The sequence below is a fragment of the Tamandua tetradactyla genome, chromosome 5 (assembly GCF_023851605.1).
Source record: "Tamandua tetradactyla isolate mTamTet1 chromosome 5, mTamTet1.pri, whole genome shotgun sequence".
NCBI classification, from domain to species: domain Eukaryota; kingdom Metazoa; phylum Chordata; class Mammalia; order Pilosa; family Myrmecophagidae; genus Tamandua; species Tamandua tetradactyla.
This window is the reverse complement of record NC_135331.1, coordinates 58,154,643-58,181,031: the sequence shown is the minus strand read 5'-3', so window position 1 is coordinate 58,181,031 and position 26,389 is coordinate 58,154,643. Positions and strand designations below refer to the sequence as shown.

The 26,389-nt window shown below is 33.9% G+C and overlaps 1 protein-coding gene across 3 annotated transcripts in view; it reads right to left on the bottom strand.

Moving 5' to 3' along the window:
- Positions 1-9,263: 9,263 nt before the first annotated feature.
- NMD3 (NMD3 ribosome export adaptor) overlaps positions 9,264-26,389 on the bottom strand; it is a 34,761-nt gene continuing 17,635 nt past the window's right edge. For all 3 annotated transcript variants that reach the window (XM_077160948.1, XM_077160946.1, XM_077160947.1), the window contains exons 8-16: positions 24,805-24,883; positions 23,404-23,500; positions 21,281-21,398; positions 20,156-20,301; positions 17,092-17,204; positions 16,232-16,304; positions 14,868-14,974; positions 10,636-10,706; positions 9,264-9,779 (exon numbers count right to left, since the gene is read on the bottom strand). In XM_077160948.1, coding sequence (XP_077017063.1) covers positions 9,649-9,779; positions 10,636-10,706; positions 14,868-14,974; positions 16,232-16,304; positions 17,092-17,204; positions 20,156-20,301; positions 21,281-21,398; positions 23,404-23,500; positions 24,805-24,883 — 935 coding nt within the window. In that variant the 3' untranslated portion in view covers positions 9,264-9,648. The remainder of the gene's footprint in view (positions 9,780-10,635; positions 10,707-14,867; positions 14,975-16,231; positions 16,305-17,091; positions 17,205-20,155; positions 20,302-21,280; positions 21,399-23,403; positions 23,501-24,804; positions 24,884-26,389) is intronic.

Sequence of the window (26,389 nt, the reverse complement as noted above, 5' to 3'; positions counted from 1 at the left end):
ACTTGCGTATAAACATAAACTAAGGGACTCTCTCTAATCTGTAAGCACCTACTAATCTATAGGACATACATTAGGATAAAGATATTGCAACCCATAAGGGAAGAAAAAGTCCAGGACCAGTAAGAAAGTTGTAGGGATATATTAAAGTCAGTGGACCATATCCCTTACAACTTAGAAGAGAAAAATAGCAACTCCTGAGCAACAGGCTAGTTATGAGAAATTGAAGAGGAACTGAGGTCTGAATCAGCACTGTATGCAGGTGACCTGAACACCCAGGCGAAGTAGTCCAGATTATGAATCAGGATGCTTGGGTTCCAGTTGCAGCATTGCTACTTACTATTTGTCTTTAGCCAAATCTTATTTCTATTAATTATTAAGAGTGGTGAGGAAAGATGTACTTCATTTAAGTTTTTGCATATGAACTAGAATACATTAGTAAGGACTAATGAAATTGAAGTTTCACAGTTTTTAAGATACTTTCCCATTCATCAATTGCATATGATCTTCATAATCCCTGGTAAACTGGGTAGGTAAGAAATTAGCAGAGTTTAACTGTGCCTCCTAAGGTTTTACAGCAAAGCAAAAGTTTTCCGAGGGGCCACAGGTGCCTCAGTGGTAGCATTCTCGCCTGCCATGCAGAAGACCCACCCATGCACTCCAAAAAACAAACAAACAAACAAATGGTGCTGCAATAATGGATATTCACACGGAAAAGAATGAAAGGTGACCCCCACCGCACAACATAGAAAAAAAAGTTTTCCTATTACTGGTTGACTGGGAAAATACTGCAATCCACTGATTTAGCCATTCACAGACTTCATTTGTCAGATGCTTCCCATTTGAGTTACTTTGATGACAAATTCCTGTAGTTGACTCTATTTATCATTCAAAGCACCTGACTACTTCATATTTTATGAAAATATTGTGTGGATGTGTTTGAAACAAATCAACCTCATCTTTCTTTTCTTGATGATGCATGTTCCTTTTTGCATGCAGTGGAGAGAATATAAAGTGAACTATCTTTATGTCAGGCTTTTAAATTTCCAAAACCACAATTTGGTAGCTGTATGTAAAAAAGTAGAGAAAACATGCTGCTAAGGAAGCCTAGGAAATAATCCATTATAACTGAGACTTAAAAACTACCACCTACTATCTTAACTTTTAAATTCTTAATTCAGAAAGCAGGAAGGAGTCAGTGACCTTAGCCTGTGTTCCTAGTGGCCAACCAGTACCCAACCCTGAGAAAACAGATGCTTCAACACTTGCTCACCTGTCTCTGCGGTTCCCTCTGCCCCTCACCTCTGTTCACACATATGCTCATCAATACCTCCAGATAGGCCAGGTGTGCTGGTTTGAAAGGACGTATGCCCCCTAAGAAAAACCATGTTTTAATATAAATCTCATTTCTTAAAGGCAGAATAATTCCTATTCAATACTGTATATTTGAAACTGTAATGAGATCATCTCCCTGGTTGATGTGATTTAGTTAAGAATGGTTGTTAAACTGGATTAGGGGATGACATGTCTCCACCCATTTGAGTGGGTCTTGATTAGTTTCTGAAGTCCTATAAAAGAGGAAACATTTTGGAGATTCAGAGAGACTCAGAGAGAGAGCAGAGAATGCTGCAGCACCATGAAGCAGAGAGTCCACCAGCCAGCGACCTTTGGAGATGAAGAAGGAAAACGCCTCCCGGGGAGCTTCATGAAACAGGAAGCCAGGAGACCAAGCTAGCAGATGACACCGTATTCGCCATATGCCTGTCCAGCCGAGAGAGAAGCCCTGACTGTGTTCGCCATGTGCCTTCTCACTTGAGAGAGAAACCCTGAACTTCATCAGCCTTCTTGAACCAAGGTATCTTTCCCTGGATGCCTTTGATTAGACATTTCTATAGACTTGCTTTAATTGGGACATTTTCTTGGCCTTAGAACTGTAAACTAGCAACTCATTAAATTCCCTTTGTTAAAAGCCATTCCATTTCTGATATATTGCATTCCAGCAGCTAGCAAACTAGAACAGATTTTGGTACCGGAGAGTGGGGTGCTGCTGCTGCAGTTTGCAAATACAAAACATGTTGGAACGGTTTTTTAAATGGATAAAGGGAAGATTTTGGAAGAGTTGTGAGAAGCTTGATAGAGAAGGCCTAGAATGCTTTGGAGAGACTATTGGTAGAAATGTGGACTCTAAAGATACCTCTGATGAGGCCTTAGAAAGAAATGAGGCACATGTTATTGAAAACTGGAAGGAAGGTGATCCTTGTTTTAAAATGGCAGATAATCTGGCAAAGTTGACTAATGGTATTGGCTGGAAGGCAGATTTTAAAAGCCATGAACTTGGATATTTAGCAGAAGAGATCTCCAAATTAAATGTCGAAAGTGCAGTCTGGTTTCTCCTTGCAGCTTACAGTGAAATGCGACAGGAAAGAGATAAGCTGAAAACTGAACTCTTGAGTAAAAAGAAACCAGAAATTGAGGTCCCGTAAAATTCTGGGCCTACAGAAAGGGAGACTACAGAGTATAGTGTGGATTTAACCAAATGTTGAACCAGTCAGCCATTTCAGAGAAAGTCAGGATCGGACATGGCATTATCCAGGAAAGATTTGTGGAAACTCCTTATGTCTGATGGGCATGATTCAACACTACTGCATAGAAAGCCAACGAGAGTGCTGTAGAACATGTATAAACAGAGCCGCTGCCAGTCTGGACTGAGGGGTTCAGAGAAGGGACACATTGGAGGAAAAATAACTTCAGAGGCAAAACCGTGGAGGCTAAGGTCTGAAGTCAGGAAGCCTCGGGCCAGGAGAGTGGACCCACCCAAGCCCGTGGAGAGGGTGAGTTTGCCCCAAAGGCAGAGAATGGGCCTTCCACCTCATTGCAGTGGAAGAGTCATGCCGCCTCAGGCCTTGGAGAGGGTGAAGCATGTTTCTTGGGGTTGGGGGAGAGCCTGGCTGCCACCACATGGAGGGGCTGAGCGTGTGCCCCGGAGATGGCAGAGAGCCCGGGTGCGGCCCCAATGCTTGGAGACGGTGGAGCCGAGAGAAAGGTGGTCTCCCCAATATCCCCCAAGGTTGCATTCAGAGAGAGGCAGGCATAGGCATTTGGAAAGGGTGGGACTGCCACTTTCTAAAGCCTTGAGGATAAATGAGTCTCAGACTTTGAAATCTAATGGACTGCCCTGCGGGTTTTCGAAACTGTATGGGTCCGGTGACCCCTGTGTTCCTTCCTCCCTATGGAAATGTGTCTATGTATCCTCAGCAGCTAGCAAACTACAACACCAGGTCTCCTGCCTTCCCCACCTAGCATTCCACTTGTAGCTATGCCTTATACAAATTCCAGCTCTGATCTCTATACTTAACTAGCACAAACTTGAAAAGAAGTATTGGCCACATGTTGGATGGGTAATAGATTTACTCTAAAATCATGAAAGGCCAAATGGAAAACCCAGCAAATAGCTTAATGAAACTTGGCAGCAGGTAGCAAGTTAGAATGTTTTGCTCCTTTTAAAATACAATTTGTTGATATTTGCTATTGATATATCTTGGACTGGAGTTATTAGCAAAGCTATAGAAGGAAGGAGAGAGGAAAGAAGGAAAGAAAGAAGGAAGGAAGAAAAATAGGAAGGGAGGAAGAGAGGGAGGAAGCTGGGGGGCAGGAAGGGGGGAGGGAGAAAGTTGGCTAGGATGTTCTAGCCTCACCTCTTTAGAATTTTGCTCAAAACTGAATCCCTGATAATATTCTATTAGTTTAATATGCTAACCTTCTAGGAACGTTTATCTCCAACAACCAAAAGAAGTATCAAAGGTCTGATACCTTCTGATAGAATTTAAGAGACTATGATACCTTGATGGAGAGACATAAGAGGTAGGAAGGTCCACTGAAGACTTTAAACTATAACACACTTCTAGACTTAAAAAAAAAAGGCCAAACTTGGTTATAAGTCTCCAATAAAAGTTCTCACCAATGCTCAGTCTAAAACAAAAATCACAAGACTCTACCTATTACATTCTATGAGCATACCCCAAAGTGTACTGGTAATCCATAAACTATTCCCTTAAGCTAGACTGCACATGTTCAAATCCCAGCTCTGTAACTTATCAGTGTGACTTCACTAGCTGTGTAATCTTCAGTGACAATCTTTTTGTGTGTAGTTTTTTAAAAAAGATTTTATAAATTAATGAATTAATTATAAAATTAAAGCACTGAGAACAAAGCCAGACATATAATAAGTTTTATTTGTCACTTCTCTTAAGAATAAAGACAATTTCATAATAGGTCTGTTATTTTGATCAAGAGTTGGTTATGCAAGGACTAACCATAAAACACAGGAAAGAGAAGATAATGGGAAAGCAAACTAATATGGAACAATATAAAATCACAAATTCCACATTCCAGCTGACAATTTAAATAAAAAAAACTAAGAGCACTGATTGACTTCAGTTTTACTTCCTTTCCTTTCTCTCACTCACTTTTTTGATCAAGAGATAGTAGGAAGGTGATGAATCTGAAAGGCAAGTCACAAATAGTTGGGGAAAAAAGAAACTGGTTGAAGTCCAGGGGTGATGTGGGAGATGATTCCCAAGGATGAATACAGACCTGGCACCATGGGATCAACAAGTCTACAAATTGACCAAAAGGGGGGGAAAAAGTGTAATTAATAGTGGCAGAGAGAGTTCAAATAGAGTCGAGAGGCTACTCTGGAGGTTGCTCTTACTCAAGCTTCAGTTAGACCTTGCTACCTATCATAACCTGCCAACTCCCAACCAGGACCCTTCCAGCCAATCCTAAAGAACACCTAGGGCAATATATAAGATTCCACAAGGGTTCCATGCACTAGAGTAAGTTTCCAAGAACCTACAACCTCCAGATAGGTCCCTGGTCCAGAACATCATATAGTTCCATCTCCTTACCCCATACTAGTGACAGACCCTTCAAATATGAAAAATTTAGAATGGCCATAGCTCAAACACCCCTAAAGAGAGGGATGGAAAGATCAAGGGTGATGGTGGAGTTAGAGAAGACAGGATTTAAAAATTAATATGAAGGCTGAGTCATTAAACTGGTATCTCTTTTAGTCTGCAGTATTTTAGAGCAGCTAGAAGTAAAAACCTCTAAATGTGAAATTGTAACCCATGTCAAAGTCTGAAACATGTTCAACTAGTTGTGGTGCTGTGCTTTGACATTTATAGCTTTTTTGTGTATATGCTATTTTTCACACACAAAAAAAGGAAAAGAAGTCAATCATGATGATAAAAAAAAATTTAAGCCCTTTAACCTCCTATATTCTGGAGCAGCTAGAAGAAAAAATAGGAGTAGATCATATGGTAGCACATGACAAACTCTGGGATTTGTCCTGTAACTACTGTTGAAGAGTGCTTTGAAAATCTATTGCTTTTTTATTTCTTTGCTTTGTATATAACATTTATGTTATCCTATACAATAAAAAAAAGTTAAAAATAAAAAAAAAAAGAAACTGGTCTACTTTGGATTATCATCTCATTCCTATGGAATGCTTCACCTGATCAGCACTGCTCCACCTCACAACTGCCACCCCTTCCTTGCCTACCCCTGGCTCTAGATGCGTGGCAGAAGGGAAGTCTGGATTAGTATTGTCAAATTAGATGTTGGCCCTGACTGCTATCAGAGCCAAGGATCTGAGAATCAGGTCTCCAATCCATGGCTCTGCCACTTACCACAGAGTGACCTAGGGTGAGTCACCTCATTTCTCTTAACCGTTTCACCTACAGAACGAGGACAGCTATGTGAAAGACCTCACAAAATGGTGTGAGGATAAGTTGAAATAGGGCACTCAAAAGTATTTTGAAAAGTATAAAGGACTGCAACAAGTTTCATTAATGACAATTCTGTGTTTGTATAGTTTTCCTTTAAGTTAATGGGTATTGCGCACAATAAAGGCTCTATTATCAAATAAATTTGGCAAACTGGGTTAAAAAATTTTTCCAGATTTGTTTACTTAGGAGAGTGGTTCCCAACCCTATCAGACATAATGTTTTTTGTAAACATGTATCTTAACTCTTCTACCGTCCTGAAACAAAATTCTTAAATAACATACCCCAAAAGCCAAGCACCACCTCAACGATATGACATATATATATATATTTTGAATGGGCAGGCACTGGGAATCGAAACTGGGCCTCTGGCATGGCAGGCAAGAATTCTGCCACTGAGTCACCATCGCAATGCCCTATAACATATATTTTAAATACTTAAATGTTGGACACGACTAAGCCAGAAGACATAACTAGTCAGTTGCTTGTATCTATGTGGAGAATCATTAACACAACAGGGACAAATACAGACTTCACAGTTGTTTTATATCTGTTACTAAAATGCAACAAGTGGTTTGATCATGATTTCCTCTTCTGAAATGGTGAACAACTTCCGTTAATGCTAACAAAACAAATTACAATCTGCCCTTGATCTACATAAGAATGTACAATACAATGTATTCCTAAGACATTCAGTCTTATACAGTTTTGCTATTACAAAACCAGGCAAAACTACTTTGTGTTTATATGTAAAACAAAGTCAGGTTTTAGGCCTAGATTTATAAACAGGTTTTTCACCCACAAGACAGTCTGGACAAGTTAAAGTCCCGGGGGGGGCAAGGGACAGCTCTTGTTTTTAGGAACTCGGTTTTATCAACTGCATGCTACACAGCATCCACAGGCCTTCTGGGCAATCAGTGTGACAAAAACAATCTCACAAATTTATAAGTCACCCCAAGTGGAAATACTATTCCATTACTTCCACATAGGGCTTCAGAAAGCCTGATATACATTTAAGAAACTACATTTTAGATTTTATTGCCCCCAAACCTGACTAACTTATAAAGTAATGATTACTAGAAAAGTAAGTAAAAGACACACCTTGTATTCAAGGCCTAGTGAGGATGAAAACATCCTAATCACTGCCTCAAATGATAGAAACAGACTCAAATAAATATTAAAAGCAAAAAAGTACTATTCGTTACAGGACCACAGAGAAAAGACACCTCACCTAACCTGGAGCCTCATAATGGGTTTCCTGCAGACTGATTAGTGGAAAGCCAAAATTTATCTCCTTAATTACCCTATCAACACATTTTTACTCTAACAGATGTTAAGATAAGTGTGAGAATAACATCTCTGATTTTCAGAAATACTTAACGTATACTGGTGCCATCTGGTGGATATTTTAATTAAGGTCAAAACTATTCTTTAAAACAATTTGGGATTTAATAGTCTCACTTTTAAAAAGCATATGAAAAATCATTTTTATTATTTTACAACAGACTTTGCTGCTTTAGTTTCTGATACTGGTGACCAATGCATCAATTCAGTTGTACTGGGTTCTCCAATCAACTTGACTCAGATAATTTATCACATGGCCACACCTCTTTATCCTGTAAATTTTACTGTCTGCAAATTTAAAAAAATAAAATACAAATGATAGTAATGGATTAAATCCTACTGATTTAAAGTAAAAACCCTTGAGTTCACATGATATAAAAAAAAAGAGTAAATAAACAAATGAGGAATAAAGTTTAAGTTCTTCCTTATAACGGAAAGCCAACTAACAACCCAAGAAAATTTGGGAATATTTGGACTAATTGACAACACATGCCTTCTGATACAATGCATTGAGAAATCAGGTTCATTCTGGGATAGTCTATCAAAAGGACATAACCTAAATCTAATAATGAGAAAACAACAAACCCAAAACTGAAGGTTACTCCACAAAAATAACTGGCTTATAGTCTTAAAAAATGTCATTTTCATAAAACAAAGACTCAGGAACTGGTTTAGATTAAAGGATACTAAAACATGAGAACTGGATGGAACACTATATTTTTTCTATCAAGGACATTGCTGGGACAATTGACAAAATCTCGATATGACCCATCAATTAGATAATAGCATTGTGTCGATATAAGTTCTGTGATTTTGATAACTTCACTAAAGTATGAAAGAGAATTCCTATTTTTTGTTAAGGAGGCTACTGAACTATTTCAGGCATAGCGGGGCATTGTGTTTGCAACTTAAATAGTTCAGGAAAAAATAATTAGAGGAAAAGCAAAAGAGGTAGATGTGGGAGACATGTCCCAGCACGCAGCCTGGAGTTCTTAGGATCTGCTGTGGTAAGGAATTAGCTTGACGCTGTTCAACATTCAATTTGGTGCTTAATTACGCAAGCAACTCTCCTCTTGTTTACTTGTCCATCAAATGACTTTTGACTATAAAACAGCAGCTTCAAGTACAGACCTGGCTACAAAGGAAGATAATAATACTGATTTATAAATTAATCATATGTATTTGTCATAAATCAGCTTCTCATAAATTTGATTAATAGCAGCCTCCCTAAATCATATAAACTCTGAAATATCAATAAAAAATTTCAAGACTCACAACCTGGGAACTAAACTTTAAAACTGAATTATCAAGGTCCTATAACTGTGCAAATTCTTGACTGGCAGCTTTTCTATTAGCTACATTCCTTCATCATCTCACAGCCTTCTTCAACCAATGACTTTTATTACTCATAAAAGCAAATATCAAAAATAGGATAAAATAGGATTAGTGGAAAACTACACTTTTCAGTGGAAAAATCATTTATAAGTACTTAAAAAACATAATTTCATTTCAGAAAACTGCATGAGATACCCTGTCATTTAAATATGACACCAATGCAATTACTTCACGGCACCCAAAAAAGGGGAGAATGTCTATATTTTCATGCTTTACAGAAGCATGTAGCACATTTTTACTACTTCAGCATCTATATGCTGGAATTATTACTCTTTTTGATGATGTATGTTCAATGATAGAAAATTAATAGAGAAAAAATTCCTTCTCATTTTCTAAGTCTACAACATGAAAATAAGATCCTTGAAGTGGTACAAAGACATTTTTTTGACTTTGGCAGCTAGTGTTTTATGCTGTTGGCACAAGTAAAAGTAACAAAAGTAAATAATTTTACTTAGCCTTTAAATAATGAGTCTATTTGATCTAAATTCACAAATATTTTAAATATAGTTTCTTCTACTGCAATAAAAATCAAAAAAATTCTAAGCTTAAAGCTTCAGAAGATGTTAACTTTATGAAGAAATTTTTTAAAAAATTAACTTTCCTCCTGAATGTCTACTGATAAGCTAAACCCAAACTTCTTTACCCCATGACATAAAAATGACCTAAAGTGGATCAAAGGGAATATAACAGTTCATATTAAAAAGTACCTTCATATGCTATTTTACTAGATCAATACAAAAGGAAAATAAAAACTTGTTTTATGCTTAAAGATCTAGTTCATGTCCAAAGAATCACAACTTTTTGAGTTCCAAATTAAGCACTACTGTATGTGAATATTACAGCATCTCATATTTTAAAAAAAGTGATAAAATCCCACAAGCTTAGAAATAGCCTAATTATCCGGAATGATTACATTTGCCATGTTATTTTGTTACCCAAAACTTCAAAGTCATCAGTCTTTTTCTGTGCTTTGACTGAGTAGTCAAAATACTTTTATTTATGGTTTTAAAACTAAATTTCTTCTCTTTCAATATCCAGGTGTAGATGGAATAGACAGAAAAGATTATTTCATTCAACTCCTTGATGCCCACAGATGTGGAAGCAGTCTACAACATGACTGATCTTATTATGTCATCATTGATGCACCTTCTTCACCAGTGGCATCTTGGGAAATGTGAAGGTCTTCAAGCATCTCAGCCAGACTAATTCGAGGGGCGCCTTCATCATCGGTGTCACTTTCCACAGGGATGGCTGAATCTAAGAAAAAATACAAGGACGATTTCAAATGAATACAAATATGGAAATACACAAATAACTGCCCCCACCAGCACCACCATTATTATTAGCTAACTATTTTGTATCAGAAGCTCTTATAGCATATCTAGAGAAGGCATTCAAACACTCATTGAATGAATGACCTGAATAAATGTATAAATAAATTTCCATTAGTACAGGGGCCAGCAATTTGAGGAACCACGCTAGGACACAAGTGATATCAAATGCATTAAAGTTATTGTACAATGGGTACAAAGTTTATTTGAGGCAATATAAAAAAGTAGAGTACACATGCACTTCACACACACACAAACACACACAAATAAAACAAATGGTGCTGCAATAACAGGATAGTCACATGGAAAAAGAATGAAATGTGACCCCCACCATACAGCATACAAAAAAAAAAGGGAAAGTAATGGATGTTTGTAATGGTAGCACAATATTTTGAATGAATTAATATTATAGAATTGTGCACCTGAAAGTGGTTAAAATAGGAAATTCTGAGCTGTACATGTTATTAAAATAGAACATTTAAAAAAAATGTAGGCTAGCATTGACTGTACACCAAGTATGGAATGTTCATATGTTAAGAATGTTTGTGTTCGTATGTTGTTTTGTCAATAAAAATATTTAAAAAAAAAATGTGAGCTAGCAAATAACACTTTAATAAGTTTTGCTGTTCTGCAAATTTTTTTTTATAATTTAACATAAGAGTAGTTTAAAAATGCACAATAAATGTCTCATGTGATTCAAAGCTTTAATTACTGAAACACTCATGCTAGGGTAGTATGTTTAAATACAAAATACATGACTTAACACTTCTAAAAATACCAACCTCGGTAAATATTGACATTTTTTCTAATTGCCTCATCTTCTTCAAGATCTTCAAGGAAATCTTGGTATTGCCTATAGAAGAATAAGACATATTTGATTATTTCATCTTTACCAAGATTTTTACATTTTCTTCATTTTCAGCACAGCACTTATTAGATAAATGTGCTCCAAGTATTAAAATCTCAAAAACAGTATTGAATGTCAAATATAAACATTAATTAAATACCGATATTAAAACGAAATCTTCTTTCAAAATCACATGATAAAAAATATGCAGGTGAATATAAGGTGATATTAAATATAAGACAATAAGATACCCTACCCTATCTCTCCCCCAAAGTCTCATGACCAAGTTGAATATACAACTACCTCTAATACTAAGCAACTTGTCAATGATCTATTTTAAGTGACTGATTAAATTAACATGTTATTTATGCAATCATTTAAAATTACATTATAAGATATTTTTAAAATATGCAGTTTCCCATTTGTGTTTCATAAAACAATTTTATCTAAACTCTTCATTTTTTTAGATATCAATGTCTTCACCATCATGAGGCCATTTTTTGAATCATTCAGTACAGTTCTCCACAGTATGTTATCTTCATTTCTGCTTAAATTGTTTAAGAAACAGTATTATTAGATGTCATAATGAGCTACGTTTTTATTTTTAATTCAAGTTAAAAGTACTCATTTGCTATTTGTGATATCCACAAGTTTATTACTTGCTAAAGTTTACTCTTCAGCTGACATTTAAAAGGACAGTTAACAATAACACTTCATCTGTCAAGTCAAAATGCCAGAAATAATTACTACATCAATACATCTCTTTATACTGTTTCAATCAATACCTCAATAAGAATTCCAAGAGGTCATTTCAAGAAAATTTGCCTTCCTTAAATGATATTTTGTAAATCAAAATAAAATAACTTATGAGTATCCCATATGAGAGACATAATTAGGAATAATGGTAGGGTGGAAGGAGAAGCCAGGCCATTTATTTGGGCAAACATGGTACATATGAAATGGAAGGAAATAAAGTCATCTCATTCTTTAATGGTGCATTCTTTCTATTGCATTGTTTTATCATTAATTATGAATTTTAATTATACTTTCTAAATATATCAGAATTTAAAATTCATTCAATTTTTCTTTCTAAATTTTTCAGAATAAATTTAAAATTTCAGGGCCATTAGATTAGCATTTTGAAGTACTTTCCAGTTTTATTATTGTAAACTGTATTAAATTTTTTAAAAGCATAGAAAATAAAATGTGATGTGTCAAAGTATAAATTTAAAAAGTCAATACTTATCTTCAATTAAACACATTTATTTTCATACAATGTTATGCAATTTTATTTGCTATTTACCAAAACTGGAATTTACATTAAAATTGGTATTAAATTTTATTCTTAATGATCAATTCTTAACAATAATGTTATCATCACTGTTCTTAACACTTAATTCATTAAGGCCTACATAAGCATTTTATCCAGAGATATACCAAGTCTTTAAAATAAAAACACATATCTAAATTCTTTCCTTGATGAAGGAAAGGCTGCACGCCTGTGTGGCAGAAGCCTGCATCAGCATCACCCCAAACAGTGACACTAACCTTCCAAACAACTGAAGAAGGGGCAGAGAAAAGTTCAGGGTAGAAGGGCAAGACAACAACACTAAGTAGTCTTCTAAGCGCCCAGTCATTTTCATATACTCTTTTTTTTTTTTTTTTTTTTTTTTTTTTTTAAGAAGGGAAGGAAAGACAGAGAAGGAAGGAAGGATGGAAGGAAGGGAGGAAGAAAGGGAAACATTTTTAAACATTTTCTTGTTTTATTATATTTTGTTTGTTTGTTTGTTTTTTACATGGGCTGGGGCCGGGAATCGAACCGGGGTCCTCCGGCACGGCAGGCAAGCACTCTTGCCTGCTGAGCCACCGCGGCCCGCCCTTCATATACTCTTAATATGACTTTAAAGTATCATAAAATCTCAAATCCTTTCACCCATACGAAGATGTAAATGCAATAATATGTTCCAAAGCAAACATTTTTTCAGACATCCAATTTTAGAAAATTATACCACAACTCAACTCTTAACAATATGGATCTAGAGTAGAGGTTGTTCTTTCTTCCTTCACACAGAGAAGCATGTCAGTAGTTCTCAAACTGTAGTATGCAGCAGAATCTTTTGTGGGGCTTATTTAAAATTCAGATGCTCTAAAAAGACAACTTAGAGTGGGAAATGGTATTCCCAATACATATATATAACAAAGGACTCATCCAGAATATATAAAATAACTTCTATAAAACCAGAAAAAGAAAACAAGCCAACAGGAAAATGAGACTAAGAATTAGACTGTTAGAAGTTGTGAGTACTGCTACAAGTTGAGAGTTGTTACTTCTGGAATGGGAGGGCCCACATTGTTAAAGAAAATAAGGGGTAAGGGCTTCTGGAGTGCTGGGATTCTATTTCTTAATCAAGGTGATGGTTACACAGATAAGTTCCATTTGTGAAAGTTTATCAAGCTAAGCATCCTTTTCTGTATACATTTTATACTTCAAGAAAAAGATTTAAAAAATTCAGATATCTGGGTGCACAGGTTCAGTGGTAGAATGCTTGCCTTCCATGCAGGAGACTCGGGTTCAATTCCCAGACCATGAAACCAATAAACAAATAAATAAATAAATTTCTGATGTCCAAGCCCACTATCCATACATTCAAATTATAAAAGTAAAATATAAAAATATAAAATTTCTATAAGTGTAAAAAGTGAAATATCCCAAATCATCCCAATTCCTAGCTGTCTTTATATCTTTGGTCATTGCCATTTTGTCCAATTGGCATATTGCATTGTCAATGAATTATTATCAATAATTTTGTCACCAATACACAATCCCCCACCAACAAGATACAAGGTTCCCTGAAAAAAATGGTTGATTCCATTCTGGGACAGGTAAGCCAGAAAGCAAATACTTAATAACAATCAATATATCAAAAGGACTCAGAAAGCATCTTAATGAGGCTCCTATTGGCTGAATTTAAGACAATTTGAATAACACAGAGAAGAATGAGTGAACCTGACACACAGAATAAACTAAGATTCAGGAATCCATAATGACACTTAAACTGAACTGAGAGAAAGAAGAAAAATGAGAAGTTCTTTAAATAAGAATGACAGCTAATAAATGTAAAAGGATGAGAAAAATAGAAAATCATCTAATTCTAAGTCCCAATGCAATAAATGAATCAAGTAATGGATACTAAAACAAAACCATTAGTTGAAAGGTGTTAGAATATTTGCATGGTACTAAAGTATTACCAGTTAGATTGCTAACATAAAAAGGAACAGAAAGAATAGGTGATCACCAGGCTTAACCAAGTAGCATCACCATTAATGTCAGGTTGTCCCATTATGTATCTTCTAATGTGACAATATATGCTATATATGCTTCCATTCATGAGCTTATTCTCACACCCAAAATAAATACCCTAAATCTAATCAAGGCAAAATCATCAGAGGGCCAAGTTACATACTACAAGGAAACAATCAAACAAATCCAGAATGTCAGACTTCTACAAAACAACTGGCTACAGAAAGAGAATGTCATTTAAAAAAGAAAAGAAAAGAAAAGAAAAAGATGGGGAGAAGCCTGTTCTTGATCAAAAGAGATTGGTAAGACATTAAAAAAAACAATTTCAATTCATAAACCATCACTGATCAGATTCTAGTTAAGTAAAAATAACTATAAGAGAAAGTTTGGAAGACCTGGGGAAATGTATTTTCAATTGAGTCAGCAAAAATGTGTACAGAGAGTGAAAGAAATCAGATGTGGCCAAATTTTAACAATTTTTTAAACGTAAGTGGAGAATATACGGGTATTCAATATAATATTCTTAAAGTTTTCTATGTTTGGAAAATTGTGTAACAAAAAGTTGATCTTTCATAATGAATGGACTATTTTCCAAGCTCATTTGTAAGTATTCTGAGCTAAATTTCCATAGCATGGTAAATCAGAGCCAAACAAGAATGGGGGAAGAAATATACTGACTGTGTACCATATATAACATGTAAACCAGAAGAAACCCCGTCTTAGTGGGTAGAAAATGCTCTCTAAGTTATGCATGAGGATGAACAGTGTGGAGACTATTTCTTTATAATATAAAAATCATTAACAATTTATCATAAGGACTTCCTTTCAGAGATAACAAACACATCAAGCTCAAAGAAAAGCTGGACCTTTCATCATCTGTATTCATGTCTTCTCTATCTCTTGAAAGCTCTTTCAGTTTCCAGTTTCTACGTCGCTGACGTTTGGTACGATCATAGCTCTTCTTTATTAATACCTAAATGTAATCAGAGTATTTGCAAAGTTACCAAAAAAAAAAACAAAAACAGGAATATGATAGGGCATCAAACTCCAATAAAATTTTTTAATGAAAAGTTTATGGAAATACCATGGAAAAAGTCACCAAACTGATGACAACGGTTACATCTCAGCAGAAAGGAATGGAAATCAAGAGGCAGTATCAAGAGGATTTTTAATGTTTTTTTCCCATGTACTTAGTTTTTTATGATAATTTTTTACGACTGTGAAGTGGTTAAAATTTTAGTCACTGAAAATTTCCAGTAACTGAATTAAGATCATGAATTTTCTTACACCAAACTTAAGTTTCAGCTATCATTCCTATAAATCCATCTGAAACACTATCACAGGACCTTTTTCTCCCCCTTTTTCCCTATTAGTAAGTACTTAAAGCACTATATTAACTTTCACAACTGTATGTCCCAGAACACTTTTACTGAATACTTTTTATTGAATACTTTCAATAAATAACTGTGGAATGAACCAGACGAAAACAATGTGATAAATATAAAATCTTATTAGGCCATTCTGATCTTCTTCTATGAACCTGTTAGAAATACCGATTTAGACTTATACCTAAACCATGTTTCTGTTTCCTAATTTATTAAAAAATACAAGCACAAATAAGCAGTAGGGATGTGACTTCATTTTTCACACACAGCGAAAGAAATCAATGCTTATTCTAAACTACTAAACAGGCAAATGGAGATAGGGTCTTTCACATTGATTTCATAGTCACCATTTTGATCATGGTTCTTATAAATTCATCATGTTAGAATTTAACAGGTTTTTCAGAAGTAATTTTCTCTCTCAAAAACTTGATGCTGTGAAAATTATTTTCAACTGAAATTATATTCAACTTGGAATAATGGTTTTAACTCAATCCTTTCTTAAATGAACATATGTGAAACAAGCAGAACCTAGTAAAGATGAACCAGAATTTTAAAGGTCATAATTTTTAGCTGCAAATTTATTTTTGCCTGAAGACAGTATTAAGTACTTTGATAAAGAAGTAAAATTGATTATAGAAACAACAAAAAACTCAATAAATCCTGGATTTACCCCACCAAGAAAAATGATTTAAAATTAAGACTTTAGCTAATATACCTGAACTACAATTTCAAAGAATCCTCTAAATTTTTCTTATTTTCAAAAATGTGAATTTGTGCATCTTACCCATAATAGTTACATCAATCCCCTTTAAAACAGGAAAAAAGGGAAAAATCTAAAGAATTACCACATCTGGAACTTTATCTGGTTTCATTTTGTTGACATGCTCATCATTTAAGTTACAGTTGGCCAAATCAAACCTGAAATGGAAACAATGAAAAATTTAATGCCTGAAACATTTACCCTTTCTATCTTTTTATTTTATGTATGATCAACTAAAAGATCCTCCTAAGATCAAATAGTTAATAAGCTTCCCACTTTAAAAGTTTTGCAGTTTACTATAAACATGCTTTGCAAATCCTAGGAAAGATAATAATGCACCCTACCTCCGAATCCATATCCATGTTTTACATATTACCCAGTATTGTTCATTGTACCATATACTTGTAAAAGAAGCAAAACTGATGTATATATCAGTCTAACTTTAAGACTCAGTTGGCTGGCTTCAGCTGGTAAAAAAAAAAAAAAAAAAAAAAAAAAAAACCTGCCTTCACCTAGTAAAAAGAACTGAAATCATAAGAGCAACAGTAATATGATAGTGATAAATACTACACCAGTAAGGACTATTCTATGCCTATCAAGACCCACTGCATATATGGCTGCCATATTTTAAAAATGAAATATTTGAGCAGCAGCATATATGATTTAAAAACTACCTTCATCTCACAAAGCTGCAAATAAGTGTTAACTTCACGGTTCAAATACCCAAAAGTTTGAAACAAATGGCTCTTTAATAAAGATTACAGCTAACCATGGAATAATTAACAGCTTTTGCCCAATCTACTATTTAATTTAGTTAGCAGTAACATAATGAGTTAAAGATTCCTTATCTTTGAAATAACCAACTTGAGTATTTTAGGTAACTTTGCTGGCTCCCAAAGAAAATTTGGAAAATTAAATGGCAGTTTAAAAGACTTTAATACAAACCCTAACACCAAGTCTCCAGGATTTAAAAGATGTCCCAAATGAGTACGACAGAAATACTGTTTATCTGTATTCATTTCAGATGTTTTCTGTACCCAGGTTTCTCCGAGTGTATGCTTAACAAAAAAGAAAATGCACTCTTCAATCATCTAAACATAATTCAAAAAACATCTCACAGAAAACTTAAATACAACATTGATTTTAGGCATTTTAAATAAAAACAGGAATTGTCTTCTATTTTTCAGACACCTAAAATATTCAAAATTAACAAATTATAGAATTATAAATATAGAAGGAATTCATGCAAATTTCTTTTATAAGACTTTTATAAAACATTAAATTACTAATAAGCTAACCCCTAAAAATAGATACATTGAGGGTTTACATGTGGAATGTTTTCACAGGGAACTGGGCCAATACAGACTAAGCAAAAAGAATAACTGAAAAGATGGAGAAATCTTAAAACCAGAAAATATTCCAGGTAACACCTTGCTTTATATGTAAGGTTCAGAAAACCAGACAAATTAATCTAGCAGCCCCAGTGGCACACTACTGGAAAAATTACAACTTCATCATAATAATTTTTCAATATCTATTAGTTTCATGTATAATCATTTTTTTTTTTTTTTGCATAGGCAGGCACCGGGAATCAAACCTGGGTCTCCGGCATGGCAGGCAAGAACTCTGCCTGCTGAGCCATCGTAGCCTGCCCCATGTATAATCATTTCTTCCTCTATTTTTTACAAAAACAACACTTTTAAGTAGGAACCATTACAGTACCTTTCCAACACGTGATTTTAAGAGCATTTATAGCACTTGTATCATAACCTGACATTTCAAACTTCCTGGCTGGATCAAGATTAGGACACGCTAGCATCTCTGACTAACAAAGACAGACCCAAGTAATACAGGACCAAGAGCAAATCAGTAACAGTTATAGGTAGAATTAAGAAATCCCAAAATAAAGAGATGAAAAGGAAGAAGTAGAAGGGAGAAAGTGAAATAAAAGACAGATTCCAAAATTAGGAAAGAACTGAAAGAGAAAAGTGAATTACGTCTTGTAACAATTCACTTTCTAGCTACTAGACTGCTTCTTATTTATAATTATACTTTTGATCTTTTTCTAGCTAATTTTTCTAAAACCAAGAAAATGTATCTGGTTTTATATCCATCTGACAGGATGTGGTGTTATCCTACATTTATTATAAGTGATGAGTTAGTTCTTAACTATGTTATTCTTTTACTTTAAATAATTATGTGGACAATAATCTATATTCCAGATCAGAATATATATCAGAAGTGATTTTTATCTAAAGAACCAATATTACCTCAATAAAAAGGAGAACCCTTAATATCCAGATTTGGGTCTCTAAATACGATTTCACACTAGAAGAAACAAGGTTCTTTGAAGAAACATCTTTTTGTGCTATAAAATAAGGACACTTTCTGAAACTACGAAAAGTTATGTCAAAAGAACAAAGGTATCATTCTGAAGGGGCTTTCACTGGCTAAATTTGGGGCAATCTGATCATCAGAAGGAAGGGAACTACAACAAATACATAACACATTAAGGAGATGAAAATGATAAAGAGAAAGAGATAATGCCAATATACGAAAACAAGTCTAAACTTACTGCCACCACTGAAGATGACTAGGACATCTCCTCACTCTCAAAAAAGCTGCTAAGAGATGGAGACTTAAGAATTAATTCAGCTCTCCTACAATTCAGGGTTAACCACATAGCCCCAGCTACTAATGGGAAGCTCCTTCCTAAGCAGTGCTAGCTAATAAATGTAGGAGAAATAACAAAAATAGAAATTATACCATTTATAACCACAAATAAAATAATTGACCTAGACATGAATTATCAAAAGAAAAGAAAAAAAAAGTTAACAGGAAATTGGTATTTGCATATTATCAAGGTATCATCCCAGATTACTTGCAAGACACAAGGGTAAAAAGTATTCCAACAGAATAGTGCAGAGATCATTTTAACCAGGAAAACTGGTGGGGGTGCTGAGGGTGAGGTGATATTTTAATATTATGAAAGAGTTAACAGACAATATTCAAATTCAATGTATGGTCCCTAATTGGATATCAGTTTGAACAAACCATAAGATACTTTTGAGACAAATGAAGCAATCTGAATATAGATGTTAATTTTTTATGTGAATATAGATGTTTAATTTTTTATGATAATAGATGTTTAATTTTTAATAATTTTTCCTATTATGTAGAAAAACGCTGCCATGTCTTAGTGATGAATACTGATGTTAATTTAATATTTAGCAGTGATATGCTATTACTGTAGCTTCAAATTTTCAAAAAGTGCAACAAGGTTTCCCGGTCATTTAGCCACCTCTACAGAAGTAAAGCAAAGAAACGTTTTTTCTTAATAATGGAGTAAATAGTTTTTAAAATAAGTAAATGTTTTCCAACATGAAAGAAAAAAATTAGCCTATCAGAAAGAATAAGACTGATCATTTTCACAATGATCACATTAAAAAAAAAATTATTATATATTTTTAGAGTCAAGTAATATTTTATTTCTTTAGGAAAAAAACTACGGATTAATAACATACTACTCAATAACACAGTTAAGTAAGAAAGGACCACTAATTAGTAAATAAATTTTAAATGAAAATCTACTTAAATAAATCTAAAGGACGCTGTCTCCTAACAGAGGGACTTTAGTCCTTAAACCCAAAGTCAAATTATGCATTTACTTTTAACTATGTCAATTAAATAATATTTTACCACTCTTATGAACAGGTGATGATTTAGATGAGCACCTTCTACTGGCATCCTATAGATCCAAACTCTCCAATATGGAAGTCACAAGCACAGGATGGTTATTTATCACCTGAGAAGTGGATGGACTAAACTGAAATGTCCCATATTTCAAAATTATACTCAGGTAATAAATTTCATTTTTAACTTAATACGATGTTAACTTTATTTGAACTCCATGTTTTGGAACTGCCATCAAATAAAAGGGAGGCAAAAGGAGGAGAAACAGAAGCAATAATATAAGTTAGCAAAAGAAAGGTGATAGAATGGGACTTACTTTTTTGGATATTATCCCAGCACCTGCATTGCGTTTTAGATCTCGGACTAGACTACATTCCATCACAATAAACTCCTCTAGCTGTTTGGGATGGCACAAACTATTGAAAGGGTGATTCCAGAAAGTATTACCATCAATATCTGCAACTAAGAATAAATATAGAACATTAAATTAAAGAACGAGATAAAAAAATTTCAAAGAGTCATTGAATGTATTAACTGAAGAAGGTATTACATACCAAAAGGTAAGCATCAAGTCAACAAGAATTAGTGTCAATTTACTCTCTGGGGTCATCATTTATTCCGATAAAACAGCCCCAAATTTCTCACAACACAAGAGAAACATCAGGAGTCAAACATATCTTAAGTAAGAAGTATAATGAGAATGCCACAGAGTTAAGTGCCTTTATAGTTGTTTTCAGATGCTAGTCCTCTTGGTAGCTTAGTTTATGGCAAATAAAGCCTAGTTCTACCTGATGGATAAAGAATACCCACCACAATTCAGCAAGCAAGCCTTGACTGAATAATTTGAATTGATAAGGATAATGACGTTCTAGAAAATCTAAAAATAAAAAAAAGAAAACCCCAATTTTTTATAACACTATGCAAAAAAAAAAAAATGAAGTAGAAGATGCAGCTTTTTTGTGTGATATTTATTAATACGGGGTCTTCTCTAAAAAATAATTTCTATAAAAGGAATGTTAAATAATGATCTGTAACAAAATAAAATATGTTTAAAATTCATGTTCAAAGTAAATGTTTTCTGGATTTCAAAAGTCAAACGTTCAAAACTTGAAAATATTTTCTGTACACTAAAATTTGGCAACGAATTTAAATTAGTCACAAAAATTAAACAAAGTATATAAGTCAGCTTCAGTAAAAATTAACAAAATATAACAATTATATTCAAAAATAGAGTAAACATAGTAAAAAATGTTCACAAAATTGTATCTTCAAGTAACTAATGCAAAAAACACCTCATCAAAAGCTTTATAACTCCACAGTGTTTTAAGTATTAAAAAACAGTAAAAATTTTAAGTAGTTTTTCAAAATAATGTTGTCAATGATAAAATGGACAATACAAATTATTTGCCACACAGAACTGTCAATAGTTCTCAAAACGTACCTTGTAGAGTATTTGGATCTATGAGATGAATGGCACTGGTTACTCGAATACACACACAAATCTGATTCATATTTCCCAGGCTTTGTGCCAACTTTGGAGACAGACAGACAACATTATCCTAGACACAAAATTAGCATTTAGAGTGAGGCTCATCCTAAACAAGTTTTCAATAAACACTCATCAACATAAATCTGGTCCAACTGCAGTTGCCGAATCCAAAAAAGTTATTTTTATGTTTCAACAAAGTCCCCAAAGAAAATACTCAGAACTTAAAGAAACAAAACATAATTTACACTTAAGATCTAGCGTAATAAAAACGTTTTAAAAAAATCTTCTTCCAGAGTCTATTCACCTATACTATTAGGTTCATTTCAATTTTACTTACATTCAAATGCATGCTTACCGCTATATACCTAATGCAACGTACAATTTAAGCAGAGTATTATAAATATCAGAAGGAAGAGGGACTTTCTAAAAATATCTACTTGATGGCTTCTTTCAATCTCAATGAAAAACAAATTTCAAAGGAACAACCTGTTCCTTTTATGTGGCTACATGTACTAATACGTTAAAGATTTAATCCCAACAAAAGCCACATATGTCTAGGTATACTTTGGGAGATGTTAGCCAGCAATGCAGTTAGTTATCTCTTTTTAAACTGTGTTAAAATATAAAAAGGATCCAGGTTTTATTTTAAACTATAACTATTCACAACATAGACTCCTCCATTGAAGGGACAGTCATTCTGTGCATCCCTCGTTTAGTAATTTGTTTTTAAATTAATATGTTTCCAAAGTCAAATGAAAATACACTTTACAGTATGTATTCCTCCAGTGTTTGTATAAGTCATTTAATGCAAAAAGTCTTAATATGCCTTCACACCTAAATTCTTATTTCCCAGGCTTTGTGCCAGAAAAATGTTCAGTTTTAAACCAGAGGCAAGCAAAGTATAAGCTTAGGTCAAATTTGGCTCGCCACCTGTTTTTGTAGTTTTATTGGAAAACAGCTATAGTCATTCCTTTACATATTATCTATGGCTACTTTTGTGTTACAAGAACTGAGTTAAGTAGCTATAAAAGAGAATATAAGACTCACAAAGCCAAAAATATTTTACTATCAGCCCTTCACAAAGTTTGTCACTGGACTCCACAATAAATTAGTCATAACAGTTTTAAAGCTTTAGAGTCACAGCCCTGGGTACAAATCCTGGCTTAAATCATTTTGTGGTTATTTAACTTTGGGCAGGTTGCTTAACCTCCCCAAACTTCAATTTCTTCGACTTCAAAATGATTACAACTCAGTTATTATGATAAGTGAATGAGGTAAAAGAACTAAAATGCTTAGATATTAACTTAATGTAGAAGGGCCACAAAAATTATGGCAGTTACCACTGTTAGTGCCTTCATGTCAACAATATTAAGTTTCTACGTCACAGAGATCTCTATAGTTACACAGTCTTTAGGATATAACCTTTTTGTACACTAGGCATCCAATAATGATTAGCTGGATTTTAATTCATTTCATATCTGAAGCAGGATTTTTAACCTTATTACAATTAAATGAAATGATCTACATTTTAAATGTGACATTCAGATTGTTTTGAAATCATAAAAATGATTCTATGACCTAATTTCCACAGTACTGTTTAAATTTCACCACGCCAAAATCCAGTTTGCACACATATTCCACAAAGCAGTTCTTGATATTTATTTTAATGTAAGCAGTTCTTGATATTTATTTTAATGTAATTTTCTATATTAAAGTTTTATAGAACTTGCATTTCCACCAGGATCATAAGTTTTTATTTTTTAATTAATTTTTTTAATAAAATATAACAAACAAAAACATTCTTAACATATGAGGATCATAAATTTTAAGGAGTGTCTGAAAACTGCAACTGGACCTTTTCATTCTGATACACCAAAAAAATGAAAGGCATGCCAAGTTATAATTTTAAGTGTGATTACTTTTTAATATGCCTGAATTAGTCAGAAATCATTTAAGAGGGAAGTTATTCTGAAATTTTAACCAAACCCAAAAGGAAACAGTAGCTAACAATTAAATATAAACTAATTAATTACTTATACTCTTTTTATAGATGTGGATTAATTAAATGAAAGTACCTTGCATATTGGAACAATTTCCACAGAAAAAGTGCTTTTGTAATTATATATGTTACTATGGATATCCTGAGAGATCAATCTCTGCGATGCTTTGTATCTATTAAGAAAAAAAAAGTTATGAGCAATATAAAGACAAAGGTCTAAACTGGTATAGACTTAGGAATATCAATTTTCATTGGATCAAATCATCTGCCCAAGGTCTGAAATGGCTCCCTGATGCCAGTTACTTAGGCTAATTTTATTCACTTGTATTCCAAAATCTTCACCTATCTGACTACACCCTACCTATTCAGCCTCAACTACTAAAAACCTCTAAAACATTGCCCTTGGCTTAGACCAAACCAGTCTATATAACAGAATCCATTAAAAGTCACACTAACACTCACCTCAAGTCTTTGTTGACATGAATTTCCTCGCCTGTCATTATAAACTCCACCTATAAAAATTTCCCCATCTCCTTCCACCTCCTCCATGAAGCTTCTCCCCAAAACCCTCTAATTCCACTTTTCTTTTCTCTTATTTAAATTCATTCAATCCTCATTCATTGTAGATTCAGTATTTGCCAATTTGCCTACTTGCTAAAATTAACATGCAATCCCTAAATCAACACTTGCCATACTTTTGCAGTCATTCAGACAGCATAGAACAGCAAAAATTTTAGCTACCCAACATAACATTCTCAGCTGGGGTCAAGGCAAAATAGTAGCTTTCTCATACTATAACAAGTGTCCTTTATGCAGTATACTTAGTGCTGGTTTTTGTTACACATTCTTGTGCTTTTTTGCTGTAGATTTCACTGTTTAAAATGGTCCCCAAGCATGATACTGAAGTGCTATCTAGTTTCCTAAGTGGAAGAAGACTGTGATTTTCTTTACAGAGAAAAATACGTGTATTAGATAAGCTTCACTCAGGCATCAGTCATAGTGCTGTTGGCCATGAGTTCAACAATATAGATTAAACTGAAGGTGTTTTTAAACAGAAACACACATAAATAACATTGATAAACTGACAAATATGTTGCGATAAGAGGCTCACAGGAATTAGCTCTGGATTTCCCCCAAGAGCAACTGTTCAGTAGTTGCCAATTCATTGTTTGTGGTGACTTTATAGAACATAACTATTATGAATAATGAGTATCTTCTGTATTTAAAATCAATGATTCAGCACTACATTGCTTTTATTATCATATGCGTTAGCTCACTCCCCAAAGAAAATCTAATAGGTTCTTCAACTATTTCTTTTAAAATGGCTAATCCAATAAATGCTTACTGACAGGCAAGTATATTTACTACACTTCCAAGTGTTTTTACATAAGAAAAGTTGTCTAAATCTGAAGAATGAATATGAACCACACACATTCCTAGCTCCTTATACTTAGTCACATTCAAGTTCAGAACATACCTGCAAGGAACGGTACACTGAAGAAATTCTACCATCTTCTGAGCATGTTGTTTTGAAGAATAATAGAAATCCAAACCATCTTAAAAATAAAAGCCCACATGCAAATACAAAATTAGATTTTCCTCTAACATGACTACACTATGAATTAAATCTGTATCAAACAAAAATCAAAATCATTAGAAAATGGAAAATATGCTATAGGCACAACAGAATAAGGATATTATTTAACACTCTGTAATGGTTAATTTTGTGAGCCTAGCTGGCTAGGTTATAGTATTCAGTTGTTTGGTCAAACACTGACCTACATCTTGTTGTAGAGTTATTGTGCAGATGTGATTAGCATCTATAGTCAGTTGACTAAGTAAAGGAGAGTTGGAGACCTTAAGTATAAAGAACTGAGGATTCTGGAATAAGGAATTCTAACTCAGTCTATACCCTCCACGCTTTCCTGAGTTTCTAGCCTAAGAAATTCAGACTTCAACATCATTCTTACTGAAATTTCCAGCATCCGATCTACCCTTTGAAATTTGGACCTGACAGTCACCACAATCACATGAGTCAATTTCTTATTTTACACACACACACACACACACACACACAACCTGTTGGTTCTATTTCTCTGGAGAACCCTGACTGATACACATTTGTTTGGCCAAAGAAAGGACAAAATAAATCAGACAAATGTTAACTAAAGAAAACAATATTCAAAACTTTAATTTCAGACTAAATAAACCCCAAGTCCAAAGGGGGAAAGAAAAATACTAAACAGAACAAAGGAGGATATTTTATGTTATAAATGGAATAATCTACTAAGACAATAATAGGAATGCATCTAATAACATAGCCCTGAGACGCAGAAAACAAAAATTATTAAAATGAAAAGAAGAAACTGACAAATATTACCAAATGCACAATCATTGTGGGGAACTGCAACAAGCTTCTCTCATAACAGAAATGGTCAAACTAAGACAAAAAATAATAAGGATATTGAGAACCTGAATAACCAACTATCAAGATTGATTTAATTGAGACGTATATAACATGGTCTCAAAGAGAATATATAATTTTTAAAACACTCTTAAGAAAACTGAGATGTGGACTTTCCTGGCAACATGGTACAGAAATCCTAGACTGAGCTGGGACTCAGCATTAAGGGATTCAGAAAATCTTCTCAACCAAGAGCAGGAAGAGAGAAATGAGACAAAATTAAGTGTCAATGGCTGAGAGATTCCAAATAAGAGTGGAGAGGTTATCCTATCCTGGAGGTTATTCTTACGCATAATATGGATATCACCTTTTTAATTAAGGTGCAATGGAGAGGCTGGAGGGAACTGCCTGAAAATGTAGAGCTATGCTCCAGTAGCCATGTTTCTTGAAGATGACTGTATAATGATATAGCTTTCACAATGTGACTGTGTGATTGTGAAAACCTTTTATCTACATTTTCGACAGATGAGTAAAACATATGGATTAAAAATAAACAAAGGGGGAACAAATGTTAAAATAAATTTAGTAGATTGAAATACTAGTGATCAATGAAAGGGGGGTAAGGGGTATGGTATGTGTAACTTTTTTTCTGTGTTTT